We start from the raw sequence: 20,496 nt of genomic DNA, 5'->3' as shown, positions 1-20,496 counted from the left end.
GGATATTCCTGTTTTTGTGTCTTTTTGTTCAAAAGATCAACATCCTTAAACCCCTCCTCCCCCCCCACCAAACTAACACCTTTGTCTCCAGGCAAATAGACAGAAAACCCCTCTAGTTGCTCTTAGGTAAAAAACAACTTTACGTCTACGAAGACTTGTGAATTTCCCTGCAGGAGGTTAACTACCCTGCCTTTAGGTAGAGAAAACTCCAGCTCACAAAAGACAATTCCCTTTTGTCTCTGCTCTGGCCCCAAAGCAGAGAAAAAAACCCTCTAACTGCTTTCAACCAAAAACTTGCTTTTCAGCAGCCCAAAGGAAAAAAAAATTTTCCTTTTCCAATCTGTGCTTCTGGTTTAAAAAAATCTCAAATTGATCTCAAAATGATTTCAAGTTAATCCCACCACCCTGCCTCCATGTCAAGGTTCCTTCCCCACTCTGAACTCGAGGGTACAGATGTGGGGACCTGCATGAAAACCTCCTAAGCTTACTTTTACCAGCTTAGGTTAAAACTTCCCCAAGGTACAAACTATTTTACCTTTTGCCCTTGAACTTTCGTTGCCACCACCAAACATCTAACACCAGTTACTGGGAACAAGTTTGTTTGGAAACGTCTTTCCCCCCAAAATCCTCCCAAATCTTATACTCCCTTTCCTGGGGAAGGTTTGATAAAAATCCTCACCAATTTGCATAGGTGACCACAGACCCAAACCCTTGGATCTTAAGAACAATGAAAAAGCATTCAGTTTCTTAAAAGAAGAATTTTAATAGAAGAAAAAGTAAAAAGAATCACCTCTGTAAAATCAGGATGGTAAATACCTTACAGGGTAATTAGATTCAAAACATAGTGAATCCCTCTAGGCAAAACCTTAAGTTACAAAAAGACACAAAAACAGGAATATCCATTCCCTCTAACACAGCTTATTTTCTCAGCCATTTAAAGAAATCAGAATCTAACGCATCTCTAGCTAGATTACTTACTAAGTTCTAAGACTCCATTCCTGTTCTGTTCCCTGCAAAAGCATCACACAGGCAGAGAGAGGGGGGCTTTGTTTCTCCCTCCCCCCAGCTTTTGAAAGTATCTTGCCTCCTCATTGGTCATTTTGGTCAGGTGCCAGCGAGGTTCTCCTAGCTTCTTAACCCTTTACAGGTGAAAGGGTTTTTCCTCTGGCCAGGAGGGATTTTAAAGGTGTTTACCCTTCCCTTTATATTTGACATTCCCCATTAAGGAACTTCTTTAAAAAACAAACAAAACCTGGGAAATTGAATACCAACAACAAAACGCCTCCATTAAAAGTCCATTAAAATTGCATTGTGAAGCACTTAAATTCTGAAAATTCTAAAACCAGTTTTGCTCCTGGTGCATAGGCATTATTTTGAATTATGTGATAATGTTCTATTATTCTCATAGGATACCTATATCATTCCATGTGGAGGGTGCAGTGAATGAGACAGGTGTCCTCAGGATCTGTACCTGAATGGGAGGCAAATTGTGCATGTAGGGTAAACTTCCATGGACTTACTCTGCATGTACACTGGTGCGATGAACAGCATTTCTGAACACCCTTTAGTGGACAAGGTAGATGGTGTACAGTGAACGAGGTGGACTATGTAGTGAATGAAGGAAGAGTTCAGACACTGAGTAGTGAGGATAAATATTAAACATCTCATTTACTCTGCATTATCTACCCAACACAATGAATGAGACAGAGGTGCTTTATGGCAACTAATAATACTATATAATCAGATAAGTAAGGTTTATATTGAAATGTACATGTATAAGGGGGATGAAGCTAAATTTACTTGGACACCCTTACCATTACCTAATTTTTCAATTATTTTCTGTGCAACCATAATGTTCTTTAATATAATTTTCAAATTATTTGCTAGGATTCTTCTTTTGCCACTCCCTTCTGAAATGCAGGATGGACCCTACCTGATTCAGAAATCTTGCAATACTTAGTCGTTGTTTTATGATCACATGTTCTGACATGATCTTTAATTATTTTAGTAAATTTTCTTCCTTCCCTGAGGAATATATGGCTCTTTCTGGCATCTGTCCTTTGTTATTGTCTGTGAACACCGAGGAAAGAATTCATTTAATATTTATAAGCGTTTTCTCATTACAGCAATTAAAAACCTAGCTAGATTATACTTAGATTTTCATTTAACTCTACATCTCCTGTCATTTCCCCTGTGTTGCTACTTAGTGAAACTCATACAGAAATATAGCTACTTAATATAAGACAGAGGTGGGTAAATTATGGCCCGTGGGCCACATCCGGCCCGCGGGACCGTCCTGCCCAGGCCTTGAGCTCCCTGCCAGGAAGGCTAGTCCAGCCCCTCCCCTGCTGTCCCCTCTCCTCTGCAGGCACAGCTGCCAGACATGCTGCGCTGAGTGGCATGGTAAGGGGGCCTGGGCTGCGGGGTTCCAGGGGGCAGTCAGAGGACAGGGAGCAGGGAGAGGTTAGATAGCTGTGGGAGTCCCACGGGGCCTGTCGGTGGGCGGGGGTGTGGATAGGGGTCGGGGCAGTCAGGGGACAGGGAGCGGGGGGGGGGGGGGGGGGAGGGGTTGGAAAGGCGTGGGAGTCCTGGGGGGCCTGTCAGGGGGCAGGGCTGTGGATAGGGGTCGGGACAGTCAGGGGACAGGGAGCGGGGGGGATGGATGGGGGTGGGGTCCCGGGGGGGCGATTGGGGCGGAGGGTCCTGGGGGTGTGTGTCAGGGGCCAAGGAGCAGGAGGGGTTGGATGGGTCGGGGTTCTGAGGGGGGAATCAGGGGGTGGGAAGGGGGAGGTGTCGGATAGGGGGTGGGGCCAGGCTGTTTGGGGAGGCACAGTCTTCCCTACCCGCCCTCCATACAGTTTTGCAACCCCAGTGTGGCCCTCGGGCCAAAAAGTTTGCCCACCCCTGGTATAAGACAAGAAATATACCTCTGTTGTCTTCTTCTTTACTGCTATGGTTTAGTCAGACACCATTTTGATGATTTTATTAAATCTGCGTTTCCCAAGAATTAAATAATTTAGTTTCTGTGCATGAGATCGTTTCAGACATGAGTTGTTCTGTTGAACTCATTGACACCAGTGACATGTGTGAAGTTACTCATGTGCATAAGCATTTGCAGGATCAGGGCATAACTTATTTTATTAAAGATAAACAGAATTGTTGACAGTAAAGTTGTCTTAAAACAATGAAAAAGAGGTTATCATTTGTACAGTGTAATTGAGTAGGGAGACTAAAGATAGATAAATATCTTTTCCACATTGAAATACCATGATTCCATTTAAAATTCCCCAAATACTATAGTTTCTAGTGTGGATCTTGACATTTATTTCCAAGGTTTATTAGATTCCAGTTATACAAAAACCTACATGCTGTGGGTAGCTCCATTGATTTCAGTAAGGCTACTCACAGACTGTAAAGCTTAACACATGTGTGAGTCATCCAGGATAAAAGCCTTGGTTTACTTGCAATGTTATTGAAGTATTATTCTCTTATTCCTCTTCATGGACCTATATATTAAAGTTGTTTTCTTGAACAGGTATTAATTTTGTCAGTTTTTAACACAAATTATATCTAATTTCTAACACCTACTCTAAAATCTTTAGTGGTAGAAGAGGTGCGTTTCATCAATAAAATAATTAATGACTCACTATTTGGAAGCTGAGCACCTTGATTTGGGTGTGTTTCTAACAGAGGCATCTGTTTTGTATGGAATATTCCAACTTTTTGCATGGTTTGTATTGTTTATGCATCTTTTCCAATGGCAAGGACCCAGCTCTGCTGAAAAATCAGCCATAAAATGAGTCACAGTATTATGTTTGAAGGTGAGGTCATTATCATTTTTTGAAGTGCATTTAGTTTCATTTGGTCTATACTATGTAGAAAATTGCTTAATAATTCTACACAAAATTATGTCACTTTATATTTATATAAACCTTTATACTGAATGCAAAATAACATCTGCGTTTAAAGCTTATGGGTATTTTTATTTATCCTGTCTATTTTATTTGTTTTTTACTTTTAGAAACCAAAATGCTTGTCTCCCCCCTGATGCTGTCTTTAACCCACGGATCCTCCCAGATTAAGCCAGTTAAATTAATCTAAATTAGTAGGATATGCATTATAACTGCAGTATAATCAGTTCAAGTTAGTAATGATTAAGAACTCATTTGAGAATAAATTATTGTTTACATATCAGAAACATACATAACATATATACTCTAAAGCTGTACAAAACACTGCCCTTGCTTAGGAACAGATTTTGCAACCCTTACTGGTGCAATGTAGTACTTTACTCCACAGAGAATTCACAGATAGATGATCACAAGGGATGACACACAGTATCTCTACAGCTGGAGCTGGGGAGACATACTCACACTTCCTCCCATCATGGGTTTCTAGGATCTCTGATGGGCATGTACTCAGGGTAGCTAGCCCATCCTGCAGCTCGTGTTGCTGTGGCTACATTCTGTTTTTAGCACACGAGCTCCGTATGCCTTCTTGAGATGGGAGTCACACCCCCCCACTCCAGGTGTACACATACTCTCAAAAGGAATCTTCTGAGCTTGCCCAGAAAGAACTGCCATACACTAGGTTGAGGAACAGGGGCTTTTGGTGAACTGAATGGTAATAAGCTTATGTCTGGAGAGCAATGAGGTACTTAAAAACCACAGGAGGAACTCTCTTTAAAGAAAAAGGCAATTTTTTATTGATTTCATGGCTCTTTTGTTCATGTAGGGGCTGGGGTCAGAAGAAAAGTCTAACTGAGATGAGGATGTAGGCACCCTTTTCCCTGGCCCTAAACTTCACTGCAACTTTTCCTGTTTGGAAAGAAGAGATGGTGACTGGCTAGGGATGGAGGCTCCATCTCCCCTCCAAAGTTTCAAAATATTTCCATTTGCACTTCTACTCCCCTATAACAGATGCACCCTTGCTTTTCAGTTTTAAAACCTGTTTTTTCCCTTGTCCAAGTACCAAAGGAACTCATTTTCAGTTAATTAGCCTCCTAGCTATGTTTCTGTTTCAGTAGGGGAAACAAGGACAGAGCCAATATGCTGTCTTATGCAGTCTTTTCCGCTGAATGGAGCCTATAGATAAATATAGAGTTCAGAGTAACAGCCGTGTTAGTCTGTATTCGCAAAAAGAAAAGGAGTACTTGTGGCACCTTAGAGACTAACCAATTTATTTGAGCATGAGCTTTCGTGAGCTACAGCTCACTTCATCGGACGAAAGCTCATGCTCAAATAAATTGGTTAGTCTCTAAGGTGCCACAAGTACTCCTTTTCTTTTTAGATAAATATAAACTAGTTATTGTAGGTAGACAAAAAATGTATGGGATATACAGCTGATTAAAAATAGGATGACTTTCATTGCAAATTTGTATTTTCATAAAATGAGGCTATGTTGTCTAGTGGATAGGGCAGTGGAGTAGGACTCAGGAGATTAGAGTTCTGTTTCCAGTCCTGCCACTAGTTTGGTGCATCACGTCTCTCCTTGTGCCGTAAGTTTGCCTATCTGTAAAATGAGGATAATTATACTGACCTCCTTTGTATAGCCCTTTGAAATCTAAGGATAGAAGATGCTGTATAAGAGCGAAGTGTTATTATTTTATTTTATTCTAATGGGGATATGAGTATCCATGTTTTGTGCAGGATTTTGGATATAGGACTGTATGTATAAAATGTGTGGTATTTCACATAGATGGTTGTTTTAAGTTTTGGGATGCAGTAGCAGCATTTATCCAAAGTGATTGATGAACGCTACAACAGTTGTTTTTATTAATTTAACTATGTCACCATAAGAGACATCTTCCATTTGAGTACTTCATAGCTTTTAGTCAGTGTATTGGAGTTTATTTTTATTGTGAAAAAACAAGGCTTTCACACCAACTTGCCTGATCTTGTTCTGCAAGTTGACAGCTGAATAGGTGTCCTTTTGTATTTCATGCTGGTTTTACCAGCAAGTGTGAAGTGCTTGGAAAGAAAGCAGAATGAAAAAACCAACAATATATGTTTATACAGAAAATATTTTTTTCCTACTATATGTTGTGAAGTAAATCTTTATTAATCCATAATCTGCAGAAGTGTGACCATGACATCGATTAGTGTGTTCCTTTTTCAATAATTATTTATACCTTTCTGTTAATTGTAGTGAAATTCAAAGAATAACGTGAGCCTCATTCTGCTCTCATTAAAATCAATAGGGAAAACAAACTCCATCAGGGTAACAGTAGTTTAGGATTATGATTGATTTTTTATGAATGTGCCCTCAAGAAAGCACAAGAAAAACTGTGATTCTCACTGTCTGCCAGAACTGTCTTTTCGGTCACATGGGGTGTAGCAAAGTTAATGTAGCTTTTGGGATGGGGGGGATTGGTGTGCTGGAAAAACACATGATGTAATTATTGGTTTTGAAAAATGTGAAACATTTTGAACCTTTTGCTTCAATTTGTTTCTATTGCAAATGTCTTCAAGCTTTGCCTTTTGGAATTGTATGAAAATAGGCAATTTCTGCCAGGTAGCATTTACATTTCTCCCGCTCAAGTATAAAAATGAGAAAATTGAGGGAGGGAGCTGATCCCTAAAGCTGACCCTCACATAATTTGTTCTACGGGATTTGGGTATGAAAAAATATAAATGTTTTCATATTTTGAAAGACTTGGGTGGGCAACTCCTCTTTTAATGTTAACTTTCTCCTCCTGCCATCAGCACCATCAGCTTTATAGGAAGCCATTCAACTGAATTTCAAAGATACAGCTATGACAAAGACATGGTTTCTGCTTCTGGTTTATTTCTTTCTCTCTCTAGCTCTTTCCCCCTCCCCCCATCTCCCTCTGCCGCCATTTGGGTTGCTGATTTTTGTTTTGTTTTAAACATGGGCCTGGTTTTTTGGTGCAGAGCACCTATTACTCCAGTTAAGTTCAGTGGGAGCTGTGGGTGCTCAGCACGTTTGAAAATCACCTCTTCTTCTCATTTGCTAAGGCTGGCAGTGTTCTCCGTGCTGTACAAGGCAGACACTAATGAAGACAGTCCCTGTGCTGAGGAATTGACAGTACATACGTGGGAAAGCAAAGGAGCAGTGCTAATTTTGACATGTAAAACATAAAATATGGGGATAGCAATGGTCTGATGTTGGCATGAGTTAGTATTTGTGGACCTCATAAAAAATGTGGGCTTACAGGAAAGCTCTGAACAAGAGATGGAATTGAAAGACATTAAAATAGGGATGTTGTTCCAGGAATGAGGGATTGGGTGGCCCATGAAAGAAGACATGAGAGAATGAGGGAAGTGCAGCAAAGGGAGCAAGGTGGAACACGATAATAGACCAGAATAGATATGTAAGCAGGAGTATACAGACACTTAAAGTGAGGGCCAGAGTCTTAAGCTTGCTTTGGTAGGTGAGAGGGTGCCAGCAGAGGGGAATGATCAGGTTGTAGTTGTCTGCTGCATTGAAAAAATTATTGTTCAGTTTTTATAATCTAATAAACAGAAAGTTTTTTTAAAAAATGAGAAGCAAAAATGGATAGGTGTACACAGCTGTACTTATTATTAGTTACCACATGCTCTTAAAACAGTTTTTTACACTCTACACTCATTGTAGAGACCTTTTAAAGTACTGCACTGTTCTGTTACAACAATTATATTTTCAAACACATAAATACTTACGGTAATTGTTGTTTTTGTTTTACAGGCCGGACCTGATAGACATGAATACCGTTGCTGTTCAAAGCAACCTTGCAAATTTAGAACATGCTTTTTATGTAGCAGAAAAACTTGGTGTCACCAGACTTCTGGATCCGGAAGGTGAGTTGATTCTTAAAGACTTCACTGCAAAACAAGGTGGCATCTCTGCAATGCTTCCAGTTCTGTGCTTAAGGCCAGTTAGGTAGAACTGCAGGGTCTTGATGTGTGGGTGAGACAATGGTGTTCAGAGAAGAGATTTAGGTTGATTAGGAACTGGGGAACCTTTTGGGAAAGGAAGAGCCTACAGAAAGGATAGGCTCCACCTAACGCAAAACAGAACAAGATTGCCGACCAGTAAAATTTAAAAGCTCATAGAGAAGTTTTTAAACCAGGAGCTGGGGGAAAGCCAACAGGTGCAGAGGAGGACATGGTTCAGAAAGAGACATCCCTTAGGGGAGTATTTATTAAAGGGGATTCTCTATATCCCAGTAAAAAGGAGAGTATAGAAGTTGATAAAGTACAGGTAGGAACCGAAGAGAAACAATCAAATAAAAGAGTCCCATTCCATTACGTCACATGAAGGCAGACAACTAAATATTGATACATTTTATAAGTGCTTGTATATGAATGCAAGAAGTCTAAAATGGGTGAACTCGAGTGCCTGGTAATAAATGAGGATATTGATATAATAGGCATCACAGAAACTTGGTGGAATGGTGACAATCAATGCAATATGGTAATACCAGGGTACAAAATATATAGGACTGAGCGGGTAGGTTGTGTTGTTGGGGGAGTGGCATTACATGTGAAAGAAAGCATAGAGTCAAATATAGTAAAAGTCTTAAATGAATCAAACAGTACCATGGAATTTCTATGGTTAGAAATTCCATGCTTGAATAATAATAATAATATAGCAGTAGGAATATAATACCGACCATCTGACCAGGATAGTGACAGTGATTGTGAAGTGATCAGGGGGATTAGAGATACTACAAAAACAGAAAATTTAATAATAATGGGAGATTTCAACCATCCCCATATTGATTAGGTACGTGCCACTTCAGGATGGGATGCAGAGATAAAATTTCTAGGCACCATTAAGGAATGCTCCTTGGAGCCACTGTTGGAAGACAGGATAATGGGCTAGATGGACCATTGGTCTTTACCCAGCTGGTCATTCTTATGTTCTTATGTTAAAATATAATCTAACTATCTGCAGGCTGTAGAGTATTTGTGAATATTCTTCACCACAGACTTTGTTCTGTTCTTAGATGTTGATGTCTCCTCTCCTGATGAGAAGTCAGTAATAACTTATGTGTCATCACTTTATGATGCATTTCCCAAAGTACTGGAAGGCGGTGAAGGCATCAGTGCAAATGTAAGTAAGCGAGTAACACCTATGAAGCATGGCAGCTTCATTGACATGGCTTGATTTTAGAAGGTTTCAACTCAATACTGCAGTTAGCTACATTCTCCATAGACTGGTATAACAATAATAATAAACTAATATTACAAAATAACACAATTGAAAGTTTTTTCATGTTGTCAATAACTCGACTCTTGGTTTCGTGATCTAACTGGGAGCTCCACATGATTAAAAGACTAAACAAATACTGTATTTGATTTATAACAATACTGCACTTGCTTTACAGATGAAGACATTGAAATCGAGAGCTTAACTAATAAATAATGATTTGCCCAAAGCCACAGAGAGTGCTAGAATCAGAGCTGGGATCATAACTCAGAATCTTTTGGCTCCCAGTCCTGTGGTCAGACCATTAGGTTACACTCTCTGTTTATTATCTCTCTTGAATGGTATTAGAACTGGGAAGCTTCAATGTCATCATTAGAAATAGTTGAGGCCAAATCCTATTGGCCTTTCTCATGCAGGTTTCTCAATTGATTTAATTGGGATTTATTTTATGTTAGTATGATAAAGGGACCAGAATATTGTGAATGCCGTTTTGGAATTGCTAAGCTTGGGAATTTATTTTGCTTTATGCGTCTGAAGAGATGCATCCTTTTAAACCGAGACTATAAAAGAAAAAGAAAAAAAGAAGTTGTTCTTGCTTTCTGATCTGCTGACTGTGATGTGCTTTTCTAGGATGTTGAAGTCAAGTGGGTTGAATACCAGAATATGGTGAACTACCTCATCCAGTGGATCAGGCACCATATCACAATAATATCTGACAGAGCATTTCCAAACAATCCTGTAGAACTGAAGGTGAGACACTGCGTCATACATGTACTTTGTTTGAAGAACAGTAGAAAAAAAATGAGGATTCTTATTTTATGCAGTTAAATCAAAGAGCAGCGTAATAACGTGGGTTTTCATATTTTTTTTAAATTTAAGAAACCTTGTAGCATTCCTGAGACCCTGTGTTCCCAAAGTTAAGCATGGGAGACTATGATATGGCGCTGTTCAAATTATTCACAGGACTCCAAATGTTTATATTTTAAAAAGATAAAATGATTTAGGCTTGGAAATATGAAATATGCAATACATATGGGCCAGATCCTCTGAGCTGCTAAGGTTCCTTTGTGTCCCTGGAGCAAATGAGATGCTCAGACGTGTTAGGTTTTATGTAAATTCTGTCACCCACCTGCCAGCCACCTTTCCTAACCCCCGATGTTAGCTTGTTCTTTGCATGCATGCATGCAGATGGTGGCCAGGATGAAACCCATTGAAAATCCTACCCTTTGATTGTCACCCCTCTTCCCATGCCCCAGCTACGTGAAATGTTTTGCTAGTGTCTTAACCTGCACAAGCAGATTTTTCACTGGTGGGCAAAGAATTTTTTATGCAAGTCTTTAATAGAACAATATAAGTCTATTAAACATAATGGAATGTGGTGAAGAAGTAGTAAAATACTCCCTTTTAGGAAATAGCTGGTGATATGTATTTATATTTCTCCAGGCACTTTATAACCAATACTTACAGTTTAAGGAAACAGAAATTCCACCAAAGGAGATAGATAAATCAAAAATTAAACGTCTTTATAAACTGCTTGAGGTAAGTTGTACTTTTTGTGCTTTCAGAGTAACAGCCGTGTTAGTCTGTATTCGCAAAAAGAAAAGGAGTACTTGTGGCACCTTAGAGACTAAAGGATGATGAAGTGAGCTGTAGCTCACGAAAACTTATGCTCAAATAAATTGGTTAGTCTCTAAGGTGCCACAAGTACTCCTTTTCTTTTTTTGTGCTTTATTATATTCACTCTATTGTATTTCTGGTTTTTTGTTTGTTAACCAGCCATTATTTGTTTTTGAAGGTCTGGATAGAATTTGGACGCATCAAACTCCCTCAAGGCTACCATCCAAATGATATAGAAAAAGAGTGGGGAAAACTTATTATTGCCATGCTGGAAAGGGAGAAAACCCTTCGACCTGAAGTAGAACGGTATGCTAGTGAATGTTTGACAGGGGTGGTTTATTTTCTTTCTGCTCTTTTGCCTTACTTTGGAAACTATATTGGATGTCTTTTCCATGCTAAAAACTACATTATTGTTTTAGCTTGAAGAATGCTCACAGATTTTTTTCAGCCCTGTAGATCTTTTTCTGATGTGTAGTTTCAGGATCCATATGGTAATGAGTTGGGGGGTCTCAGCCAGTCCAGAATGAATAGTATCTGTGCCTCAATCAAAGTACTTAACTTGAATGAAATTCTCCCCTATGCAAAAGGTCATGACAAGGTCTGTGCACCACTTAAATTCCATTTAAACCTTATTCTGAGGGCTGAAGGAGAATTTAAGTATGGCTCTGGCTTTTTGCCTAGGGATTAATTTCAGCCCATGCACACAAGCATATCTGAAGCTCCGTTTTTTTGGGTCAAGTAAAACTATATTGCACTCCAGTATATACAAAGCATTTAAACATACAAAATATTTGAGAGCAATCCTGCGTGAGTAGTGGAATATGTGACCTGATGTCTTTTCCATTACGAATGTCTGTGATTATGTGTATGTTAAACATTACTGAGATCTTGGGCCAGGCCTAAGAACAGATTTTGTTTTTGCAGGTACAATTTTGAGACCACAAAAAATTGCACTGGCACAAACAGAGTCCATCACCAGAAATCAGGCCTATTGTGTTTTAGAGGAGTTTTCTAACCTGGAATGGGCTCCTGGCTACTAAGAGTTTGGGTTAAACTCATCCAAGTGTATGCATAGACCCCTGCAGCAGAGAGTCTGCAGGAGAGAGATTAAAATGGCAGAAGAGGGGCCAAAGGCAGCCAGGTTTGACTGACATATAAGGCTGCTGAATGAAGAGGGAGCATGGCTAAGGTGGGTGAGGATGTGCTGATTCAGAGCATCCTCTGCTGGTGTGGTTCCTCTGGAGTGGAATGTAAAGCTGCCCCCAACGGGCAGAGCAACACGTAGGAGGACAGTGGTGGAAACACTGACCTGTTCCTGATGTGAGTTGAGGGTGACTGTGCTGAGGTGTGAGGGTGTGTGAAATTGGCCTATAGTTGTATTCATACTCACAAAAAGCTTTTATCATATTTTCAAATTGATTAAGACCTCATAAACATAAACTTCCCTCCATCTCTACGTATTTTATATTCATCAAATACATTTAAATATAATCAGATTGTCAGTTATGGGGCTCACCACTGCAAGATAAGGAGAGAAATTAATAATCTGGTAGTATTAGATCACTGAGACATTTATATTATTGATTGGGCTGGGAAACAGGAGTTTGCTGCCTCATAAACTGATAACTAGTATGCATTGCTGGGGCATATTGCTCTTTGGTACAAGCATGGACCACTGCAGCCTGAACTGCAGAATGGAATTTAATTGTGGCAAAAATGATAGCTGGGCTGATACTCAAATACAGTTGTGAGTGAGTGACCACCTCCGGAGCACCCCCTCAAGGCTTGGGCTTACACTATAGGCATCCTGCCTCAGTTTCCCCCGAAGGGGATTCTTAAACTCCACACAACCCATTTCGTCTATTCACAATACCCTTTGCCATTTCTTGGAATCTGAGTTTAATCAGACAAAATCTTTATTAATGATCTGGATGATGGGATTAATTGCACCCGCAGCAAGTTTGCAGATGACACTAAACTGCGGGGAGAGGTAGATACGATGGAGGGTAGGGATAGGATATGGAGGGACCTAGACAAATTAGAGGATTGGGCCAAAAGAAATCTGATGAGGTTCAGCAAGGACAAGTGCAGAGTCCTGCACTTAAGATGGAAGAATCCCATGCACCGCTACAGGCTGGGGACCGACTGGATAAGCAGCAGTTCTGCAAAAAAGGACCTGGGGATTACAGTGGACAAGAAGCTGGATATGAGTCAACAGTGTGCCCTTGTTGCCAAGAAGGCCCATGGCATATTGGGCTGTATTAGTAGGAGCATTGCCAGCAGATCGAGGGAAGTGATTATTCCCCTCTATTCAGCACTGGTAAGGCCACACCTGGAGTATTGCGTCCACTTTTGGTCCCCCCACTACAGAAGGGATGTGGACAAATTTGAGAGAGTCCAGCGGAGGGCAACAAAAATGATTAGGGGGCTGGGGCACATGACTTACAAGGAGAGGCTGAGGGAACTGGGGTTATTTAGTCTGCAGAAGAGAAGAGTGAGTGGGGATTTGATAGCAAACTTCGGCTACCTGAAGGGGAGTTCCAAAGAGGATGGAGCTCGGCTGTTCTCTGTGATGACAGATGACAGAACAAGAAGCAGTGCTCTCAAGTTGCAGTGGGGAGGTCTAGGTTGGATATTAGGAAACGCTATTTCACTAGAAGGTTGGTGAAGCACGGGAATGGGTTACCTAGGGAGGTGGTATAATCTCTATCCTAAGGCCCGGCTTGACAAAGCCCTGGCTGGGATGATTTAATTGGTGTTGGTCCTGCTTTGAGCATGGGGTTGGATGGACTAGGTGACCTCCTGAGGTCTCTTCCAACCCTAATATTCTATGATTCTATGAAATAAACTCAAAAATAAAACTCAAAGTCCCAAAACAAATTCCATCTGTTTTACCCTCTTGTCAGGTCGCTCCCAGGTCTTTCCTGCCTGTAGTCTCAGTCCCACATCCCAGGACTCTCTGCTAGAGCATGCTCACTTCTAGCAGTCTCTAATCTCCCTAAGCATCCTTCCTTCATTGCACCCACTGCTGCTTTCAATAGGGAAACCACCTGATCTCTCTCCGGTGTGCCTCTTCAGCAGTTAGGGTTGGCTTGACCCAGGCCTCCAGATGTAAGGGGCAAACCACCCTGTTACAGTGGTAAATTGCTAAAACCCTGTCCCTTCGGCTGATAACGATTAGGAAAACATCAGTATGCATGGGTAGCTAGTGGCAGGTTGGAATGTGGGATCCCAGTTAATATGTGGTGGGTGAAGAAAGCCTGGTAGCTTGCCTGTCGTGGTCAAGGGCCAAACTGGGGTTCCTATTTGTCAAGCTAGTGGGATTGAAACCATCATAGAGATAAGCCTGCTCAGTCTCTGCAAGGGTAGCCTGTATCCTTTATATTCTTAAAGCAGCAGCACTGTAATACAGATGTAGTTTTATAGCGGGCTGGAAGCAGGAGTTAAAATGGGGAAATATTTAGTTAAGAATGAAAGGCTGAATGAATTTTATATACATGTATTTATACATAAAAACCAAGAAGAAGATTCGTTTTGCCTTCTTTTCCTTTTGGTAAGAAAGCCTTGGTGCTGTCAGGTCAGAATGCTGAAGAAAGTAAGGTGATGTCTTCAGGATTACAGCTTGGTGGGACAGGGGAATAAAATAAACGGGCTTGTCTGGACAGCAGAATAATAGTAATGGATTGGACAGTGTACAGGGGTATAGAGTTCACCAGTTATGGGCTTGATGGGTTACTCCTGTTTTACACTGGCGTAACTCCATTAAAACCAGGGGATTTACACCAGCATAAATCTGGAATTGTACAGTGCTGAACCAAGCTCTTTTTACTTCTCTTCATATAACCTTTAATTCAATATTTGCACAACACTGTAGCAAGCTTGTAATATAACTTTTGATTGACTATTTGAGTAACTGATATTTTCACCTTTTCTGCATTTTTTTTCTTTAGTTAACATTTCTGGAAGAGAGTACTGTACATTACCTAGAAGTCAATATAATATCATTATAAATATAATTTAGCTTGTTGAAATTGGTTGAGACTTATATTAAATATTTGGCACCTCTGTCTCCCGGTGACGCCCTCGTCGTTTTGTTTAGTCCATACTTGCAGAGCTTTTTAATGCAACGTAGGGAAGCCAAACTCAAACGAGCATACATAGCTCTAGGTAAAATCCTTTGAAGAGCTATCCGAGTATTACTTGCTGGGTGTTGGATGTGCATGTTGAAACCTATTTAAAGAAGGAATGCTAGGGGTTTCAAAAGCCAGTAGAGAGATTTCATCCCTGGAAGCTGTACATTTTGCTGGAGTTTTTACCTTTTCCATTTTCCAATAGATGTAAATGGCCAAAGGGAGAGTGCTCCTGGTGTAAAAATGAACAGCAGTAGTTATGGCTACCACAGTAGCGATTCCTTGTTTAGCAACAGCACTGGCACTCGAACCAGCATTGACTCAAATGAGAATTTCCTTTCTGTGAATTGTGGCCCAACACTGATTAATTCTTGTATCAGCTTTAGCAATGGCACGTTAGAAGAATCTAGGTACACTGGCATAAATACTGGCATTTGAGGCAAGATATTTTCTTTTGTATTGCAATGTGGATACTAAAAAAACGTTTTTTTTAAATAGTCTGTGGTGTCTTTTAGGTTGGAAATGTTGCAGCAGATTGCAAACAGAGTTCAGCGGGACATCCTGGGCTGTGAAGACAAACTGATACTTGCTCGGAATGCTCTGCAGTCTGTAAGTCAAATATGAATTCTCTTTCTGGGTGTGTTTGTGAACTTTTTGGCACTGAAACCTTTACAGTTTTTTAAATCTTACTTTCAGAACTTTTGATTGACTATTTGAGTAACTGATATTTTCACCTTTTCTGCATTTTTTTTTTCTTTAGTTAACATTTCTGGAAGAGAGTACTGTACATTACATAGAATTCATTCTGCTAGGGTTTTACTAGTAATTATTTAAGATAAAAAAATAGCTTACAGTGAAAGTGAAATCTCTACAAAGTACTTATCCAGTTAGCTGTAGGATTTAATTGCTGGTATTTATCATTCCAAAACACAGGATGCCAAGCGATTAGAATCAGGGCTACATTTCCAGAATGAAGCAGAGATAGCTGGATATATACTTGAATGTGAGAATCTTCTGCGCCAACAAGTAATTGATGCCCAAATTCTTATTGATGGAAAATATTATCAGGCAGATCAACTGGTACAGAGGTATTTCATACTTTTATTTAAGTGTATAAATACAGATTGTGTATGTGTATTGTAGCCCAAAAGTGTCACACCTAAATGCCTGTAGTTAAGCTCCTAAATCCATAATTGGCAATCCAAATAAAAATAACTGGATGTTCAGAGGTGTTGAGTGCCAACTACTTTTATTGAACTCAATGGGAGCTGCATGTGCTCATATGCTCAGCACCTCTGAAAATCAGGTCACTTATCTGGGTGCCATTTAGGTGTTTAACTTTATCAGACACCCAAGTCTGAACATTTTGGGCGTTTTTATTGTGCTTAAAATGATTACCCTTAAAATGTACTAATTTTGTTCTAGATAAATAGAAATATGATTTGCGTCAGTAGTTCCAGCGTACCCGGAAAGGTAGTAGCAGGCTAACGTCAGTTCACAAACAGCAGTTTGTGCAACCAGAAACCCTCACTGTAGTAATAGGGTGTCATTTTATGGAAAAGCAACATGTTCCCAAAGAGTGGCAGAATTTAACCTGAATCTGGTGAGAGCAAGCACAGGATATCTGAGCGGTAAACAAAACTTTGCAGCTAATCAATCCACCCCAGCATGTAGTATCCTGCCTTGCAACAGCAAGATTTCTCTTTTGCTGGTTGTGTCTGGCTTTGCATTTGGTACATGCTACTGCACATGTTAGGTTGGTTTTCTGCGTTATTGCCAGGATTTTGTCCATACTAACACACACAAGTATGCATGTATAGGGTGACACAGTACATACAAGTTACTTTTAGAGCTGTTTACTAGATAATATAAATATGCTAATATAGAAAGCTTATATAGGAACTAATGTAGTAATAAGTAAAGTCTATAGTAAATAATAGTACTGAGGTACTAATAGTGTAAATTTATGTTTAGAATATGTAAAGCATACAAGATAGCTTTCATTTATATTGCTATAGTTCAATTAATTATATTGTTTCATAAAAATGCATTCACAAACTGTCAGTGAGATTGTTTTGTTTTCTTTAGTAAATGTAATTTCTTTATAGGGTTGCTAAACTTCGAGATGATCTTATGGCCTTAAGGACGGAATGTTCTTCAGTATTCAGCAAGGGGCGCACACTGACAACAGAACAGACAAAGCTGATGATTTCGGGAATAACACAAAGCTTAAACTCAGGATTTGCACCAAACTTAAACCCTGATTTAAACTCTGGAATGACCCAGGGTTTAACACCTACTTTGACTTCTTCCAGTCTGACATCAGGCCTTTCATCAGGTCTTACTTCAAGACTGACTCCGGCAATCACACCAGCTTATACACCAGGCTTTCCACCACGGCTAATTCAAACCTGTGTAACAGGAGTTGACACCAATGCACTGCAAACACTCAAGCTGATGCAAATCCGAAAGCCCCTCATGAAATCAGCTTTTGTTGATCAAAATTTAACAGAAGAAGAAGTCAACCTGAAATTTGTCCAGGACCTCTTGAACTGGGTAGATGAAATGCAGGTAATGTCTTTATGCAAACACCTCTTAGTCTACCTTAGTCATTTCCTTTATTTTCTGAGGAGCTTTGGTTATTTTTTCACTTTTGTCTATAAGGTTCAACTCGATCGAACAGAATGGGGTTCAGATCTGCCAAGCGTTGAAAGCCATTTAGAAAATCAAAAAAATGTCCATAGAGCTATAGAAGATTTTGAATCAAGCCTTAAAGAAGCTAAAATCAGTGAGGTACGCCACTGTACTTTTTATTTCTTGAGGTTACTTTTTTTAATTGAATTACTCATGAGGTGATTACTGGTTACACAACTGCACTTGGATTTCAGAACCTTTCTTTGGTTTTATGTATGATTGCCCGATGAATTCGCATTATACAAATTAATCTAATATTTGAGAATAACTGTTAATGTGGCTAATCTTTTTGTTGTCCTTTAACCTTATCTACTGTACACAGATCCAAATGACTGCCCCTCTTAAACTCAGTTATACAGAAAAATTGCACAAACTGGAGAGTCAGTATGCAAAACTCTTGGTAAGATCATTATATCTCTTTGATGTTCAACTTTTAAATGTGTGTTGCTTTGATAATGGCAGGGTTTTTAAATTAATTTTTTTTTAAGAATACATCAAGAAATCAGGAAAGGCACCTTGATACCCTGCACAATTTTGTGTCCCGTGCCACTGGAGAGCTTATATGGCTGAATGAAAAAGAAGAGGAGGAGGTTGCGTATGACTGGAGTGAAAGAAATTCCAGTATATCACGAAAAAAGGAGTACCATGCAGTAAGCATTGCTAATGTAATCTAAAAGGAAATAATTAAAATACATTTAATAATTTAACAAGTTTCTAAAATATCTCATTTTTTTATTTAAAAAAAAAAGGATTTAATGAGAGAACTTGATCAAAAAGAAGAAGTTATTAAATCAGTTCAGGAAATAGCAGAGCAGCTACTCCTTGAAAATCACCCTGCAAGGCTAACTATTGAGGTAAGTCAAGAAGTATAGCACACAAACCGGAAACCAATATTGTGATTTAAGTCTTCATGACTTTTTGCTGATGGGATATTTGTTAATAAGTTCAGACAATAAGAGTTTTTTTCTTTTCTATGTCCTGGTGTGGCTCTGTGCCTCACTTTCAAAGAAATAAGTGTTTTTAAACATTTATGGCTAAATCCTGGAGTCCTACTTGGTTTTTACTTAGGGCTAGTCTACACTACTTCTTAAGTCGATGTAATTTACATTGCTCGGGGGTGTGATTACAACCTGAGCAATGTAAGTTACAGCTTCTTAAATCGGTGTCCACACCACGCTATGTCAATGGGAGAGCGCTCTCCCATCACCATAGTGTGTCTTCGCTAGATGCACTACAGCGGTACAGCTGCGCTGATGTAATGCAGTCGATTAGACTTGCCCTTAGTCAAAGCTCCCATTGAAATGTAAGAAGAAGGATTAAGGACTCCACGATTGGCCCTTGCAACCATATTTTGCCTTCAACTCTCACATGCAATTTCCATTGATGTTAATGGGATTTGCACATGCAGATTGAAGGCATAGAATAGCCCTCAATTTGTTTTTCTCTCCCTTTGAGCTGGAAAAGGTATCCCTAAAGCATTTCTAGTCACAAATAGTTTATCATATTGCTTCCTTTTAAGGTCTGGGGTTTGGTTTCATGACCTTATTGTCAATAAATTACAGAAATTGTATTGACATTGGAATGTAACAAAGTGGACTGATTTATTTTGGACTTGAATCAGGCTCTATATTGTAGGTAATCTGTTTACATAAAAAATATTGTAGCTACTGTAGGTGCTTTTACAAGCCTCCAGAGGAGAGTGTCAGATTGTTTTCCCTTCAGAAACTCATGTCAAGAATAGACAGTAAAGTGGTGCTACAATAGGACCAATGAAAACAGTTATAATACAGGAGGATGAGCTAATCCATTCAGGGATCAATACCAACTCTGGATTTTATGATTCTTTGATTTAAAGAGTTTATTTTTCATAATATGGAAACGAATGAAGAAAAATCCTTCCTTACCTTTACTTTCACTTGAATGTGGGTAATGAATGGTATTTTGGTAGTGTGGGAATTATTTTCTCTAAAATGGTATGCTGTTACTAATATATGTATCACTCAATATCAGTCTAATAAACATATATACCACAGAGACAAAGCAGTATGGTGGTAGATAGGTTACATTATAGTCATTTACATTAAACAGTACAGGGTTGGTGTGTGCGCGTGCGGGCACACATCTGTAATATATTTAAAATTACTGCCTTCTTAATTCCCTAGTATGTGCAGATAACAAGACTTCAGAAACTGTCTTTTCATATTAATCAGGCACACTGGGGTGTTCGCCAAGCATTAATGGATCAATCCACCCAGTCACTGGAAGACCTCTCTGCCTTCTGTGCCAGTCGGATGGGTCTGGCTCTACATGAGACAATTCTGATTGACTTAAAAATATTTAGAGCACCCTCTGCTGGCAAATGTTAGGGCAATGCACCCAGTTTTCTATAGAAGTGGTAGTAAAAACATTGTTTAAGAGACAAAGACATTAGTAAAGTTAAACTTATTTTTAAATGTTATGAAAAAGCATATATATATATATGCACATATTAGGGCTTCAGAAAACATTTTTATTGTCCATACAGCACCACATTTTATGTCTGATTTTTTACTCTATACTTAGGCAAAACTCCTACTGTCTGAAGGACAGTTGTGCCTGCATAAGGAGGGCAGGACCAGACTCTTTTGTTTGTAACACTATTCTTATTTTTTCCTAAAGTCTGCAAGAATGTACATGTTTTAATTTCTGCACTCATTCCTAAAATGCTTTCTTTTTTCATCTTTAAGGCCTATAGAGCTGCAATGCAAACACAGTGGAGCTGGATTTTACAGCTCTGTCACTGTGTTGAACAACACTTGAGAGAAAATGCTGCTTATTTTGAGGTAAGTAAGTCAAACAATTAAATTTGTAATACTTTAAAGCATGATTATAGTCAGAAAAGTGACAGGAAGAACAGTCAGTC

General features: G+C 39.4%; 1 protein-coding gene across 26 annotated transcripts in view; it reads left to right on the top strand.

Moving 5' to 3' along the window:
• Window positions 1–20,496, top strand: part of DST (dystonin) — a 470,941-nt gene that overhangs the window by 251,774 nt on the left and 198,671 nt on the right. For all 26 annotated transcript variants that reach the window (XM_073336274.1, XM_073336294.1, XM_073336272.1 and 23 more), the window contains 13 exons: window positions 7,687–7,799; window positions 8,951–9,057; window positions 9,784–9,903; window positions 10,597–10,692; window positions 10,949–11,076; window positions 15,416–15,509; window positions 15,834–15,988; window positions 17,009–17,471; window positions 17,565–17,693; window positions 17,917–17,994; window positions 18,083–18,244; window positions 18,344–18,448; window positions 20,321–20,416. In XM_073336274.1, coding sequence (XP_073192375.1) covers window positions 7,687–7,799; window positions 8,951–9,057; window positions 9,784–9,903; window positions 10,597–10,692; window positions 10,949–11,076; window positions 15,416–15,509; window positions 15,834–15,988; window positions 17,009–17,471; window positions 17,565–17,693; window positions 17,917–17,994; window positions 18,083–18,244; window positions 18,344–18,448; window positions 20,321–20,416 — 1,846 coding nt within the window. The remainder of the gene's footprint in view (window positions 1–7,686; window positions 7,800–8,950; window positions 9,058–9,783; window positions 9,904–10,596; window positions 10,693–10,948; window positions 11,077–15,415; window positions 15,510–15,833; window positions 15,989–17,008; window positions 17,472–17,564; window positions 17,694–17,916; window positions 17,995–18,082; window positions 18,245–18,343; window positions 18,449–20,320; window positions 20,417–20,496) is intronic.

Source organism: Lepidochelys kempii, chromosome 3 (assembly GCF_965140265.1).
Source record: "Lepidochelys kempii isolate rLepKem1 chromosome 3, rLepKem1.hap2, whole genome shotgun sequence".
Classification (NCBI taxonomy): Eukaryota; Metazoa; Chordata; order Testudines; family Cheloniidae; genus Lepidochelys; species Lepidochelys kempii.
This window is presented reverse-complemented; position numbering and strand designations above follow the sequence as displayed.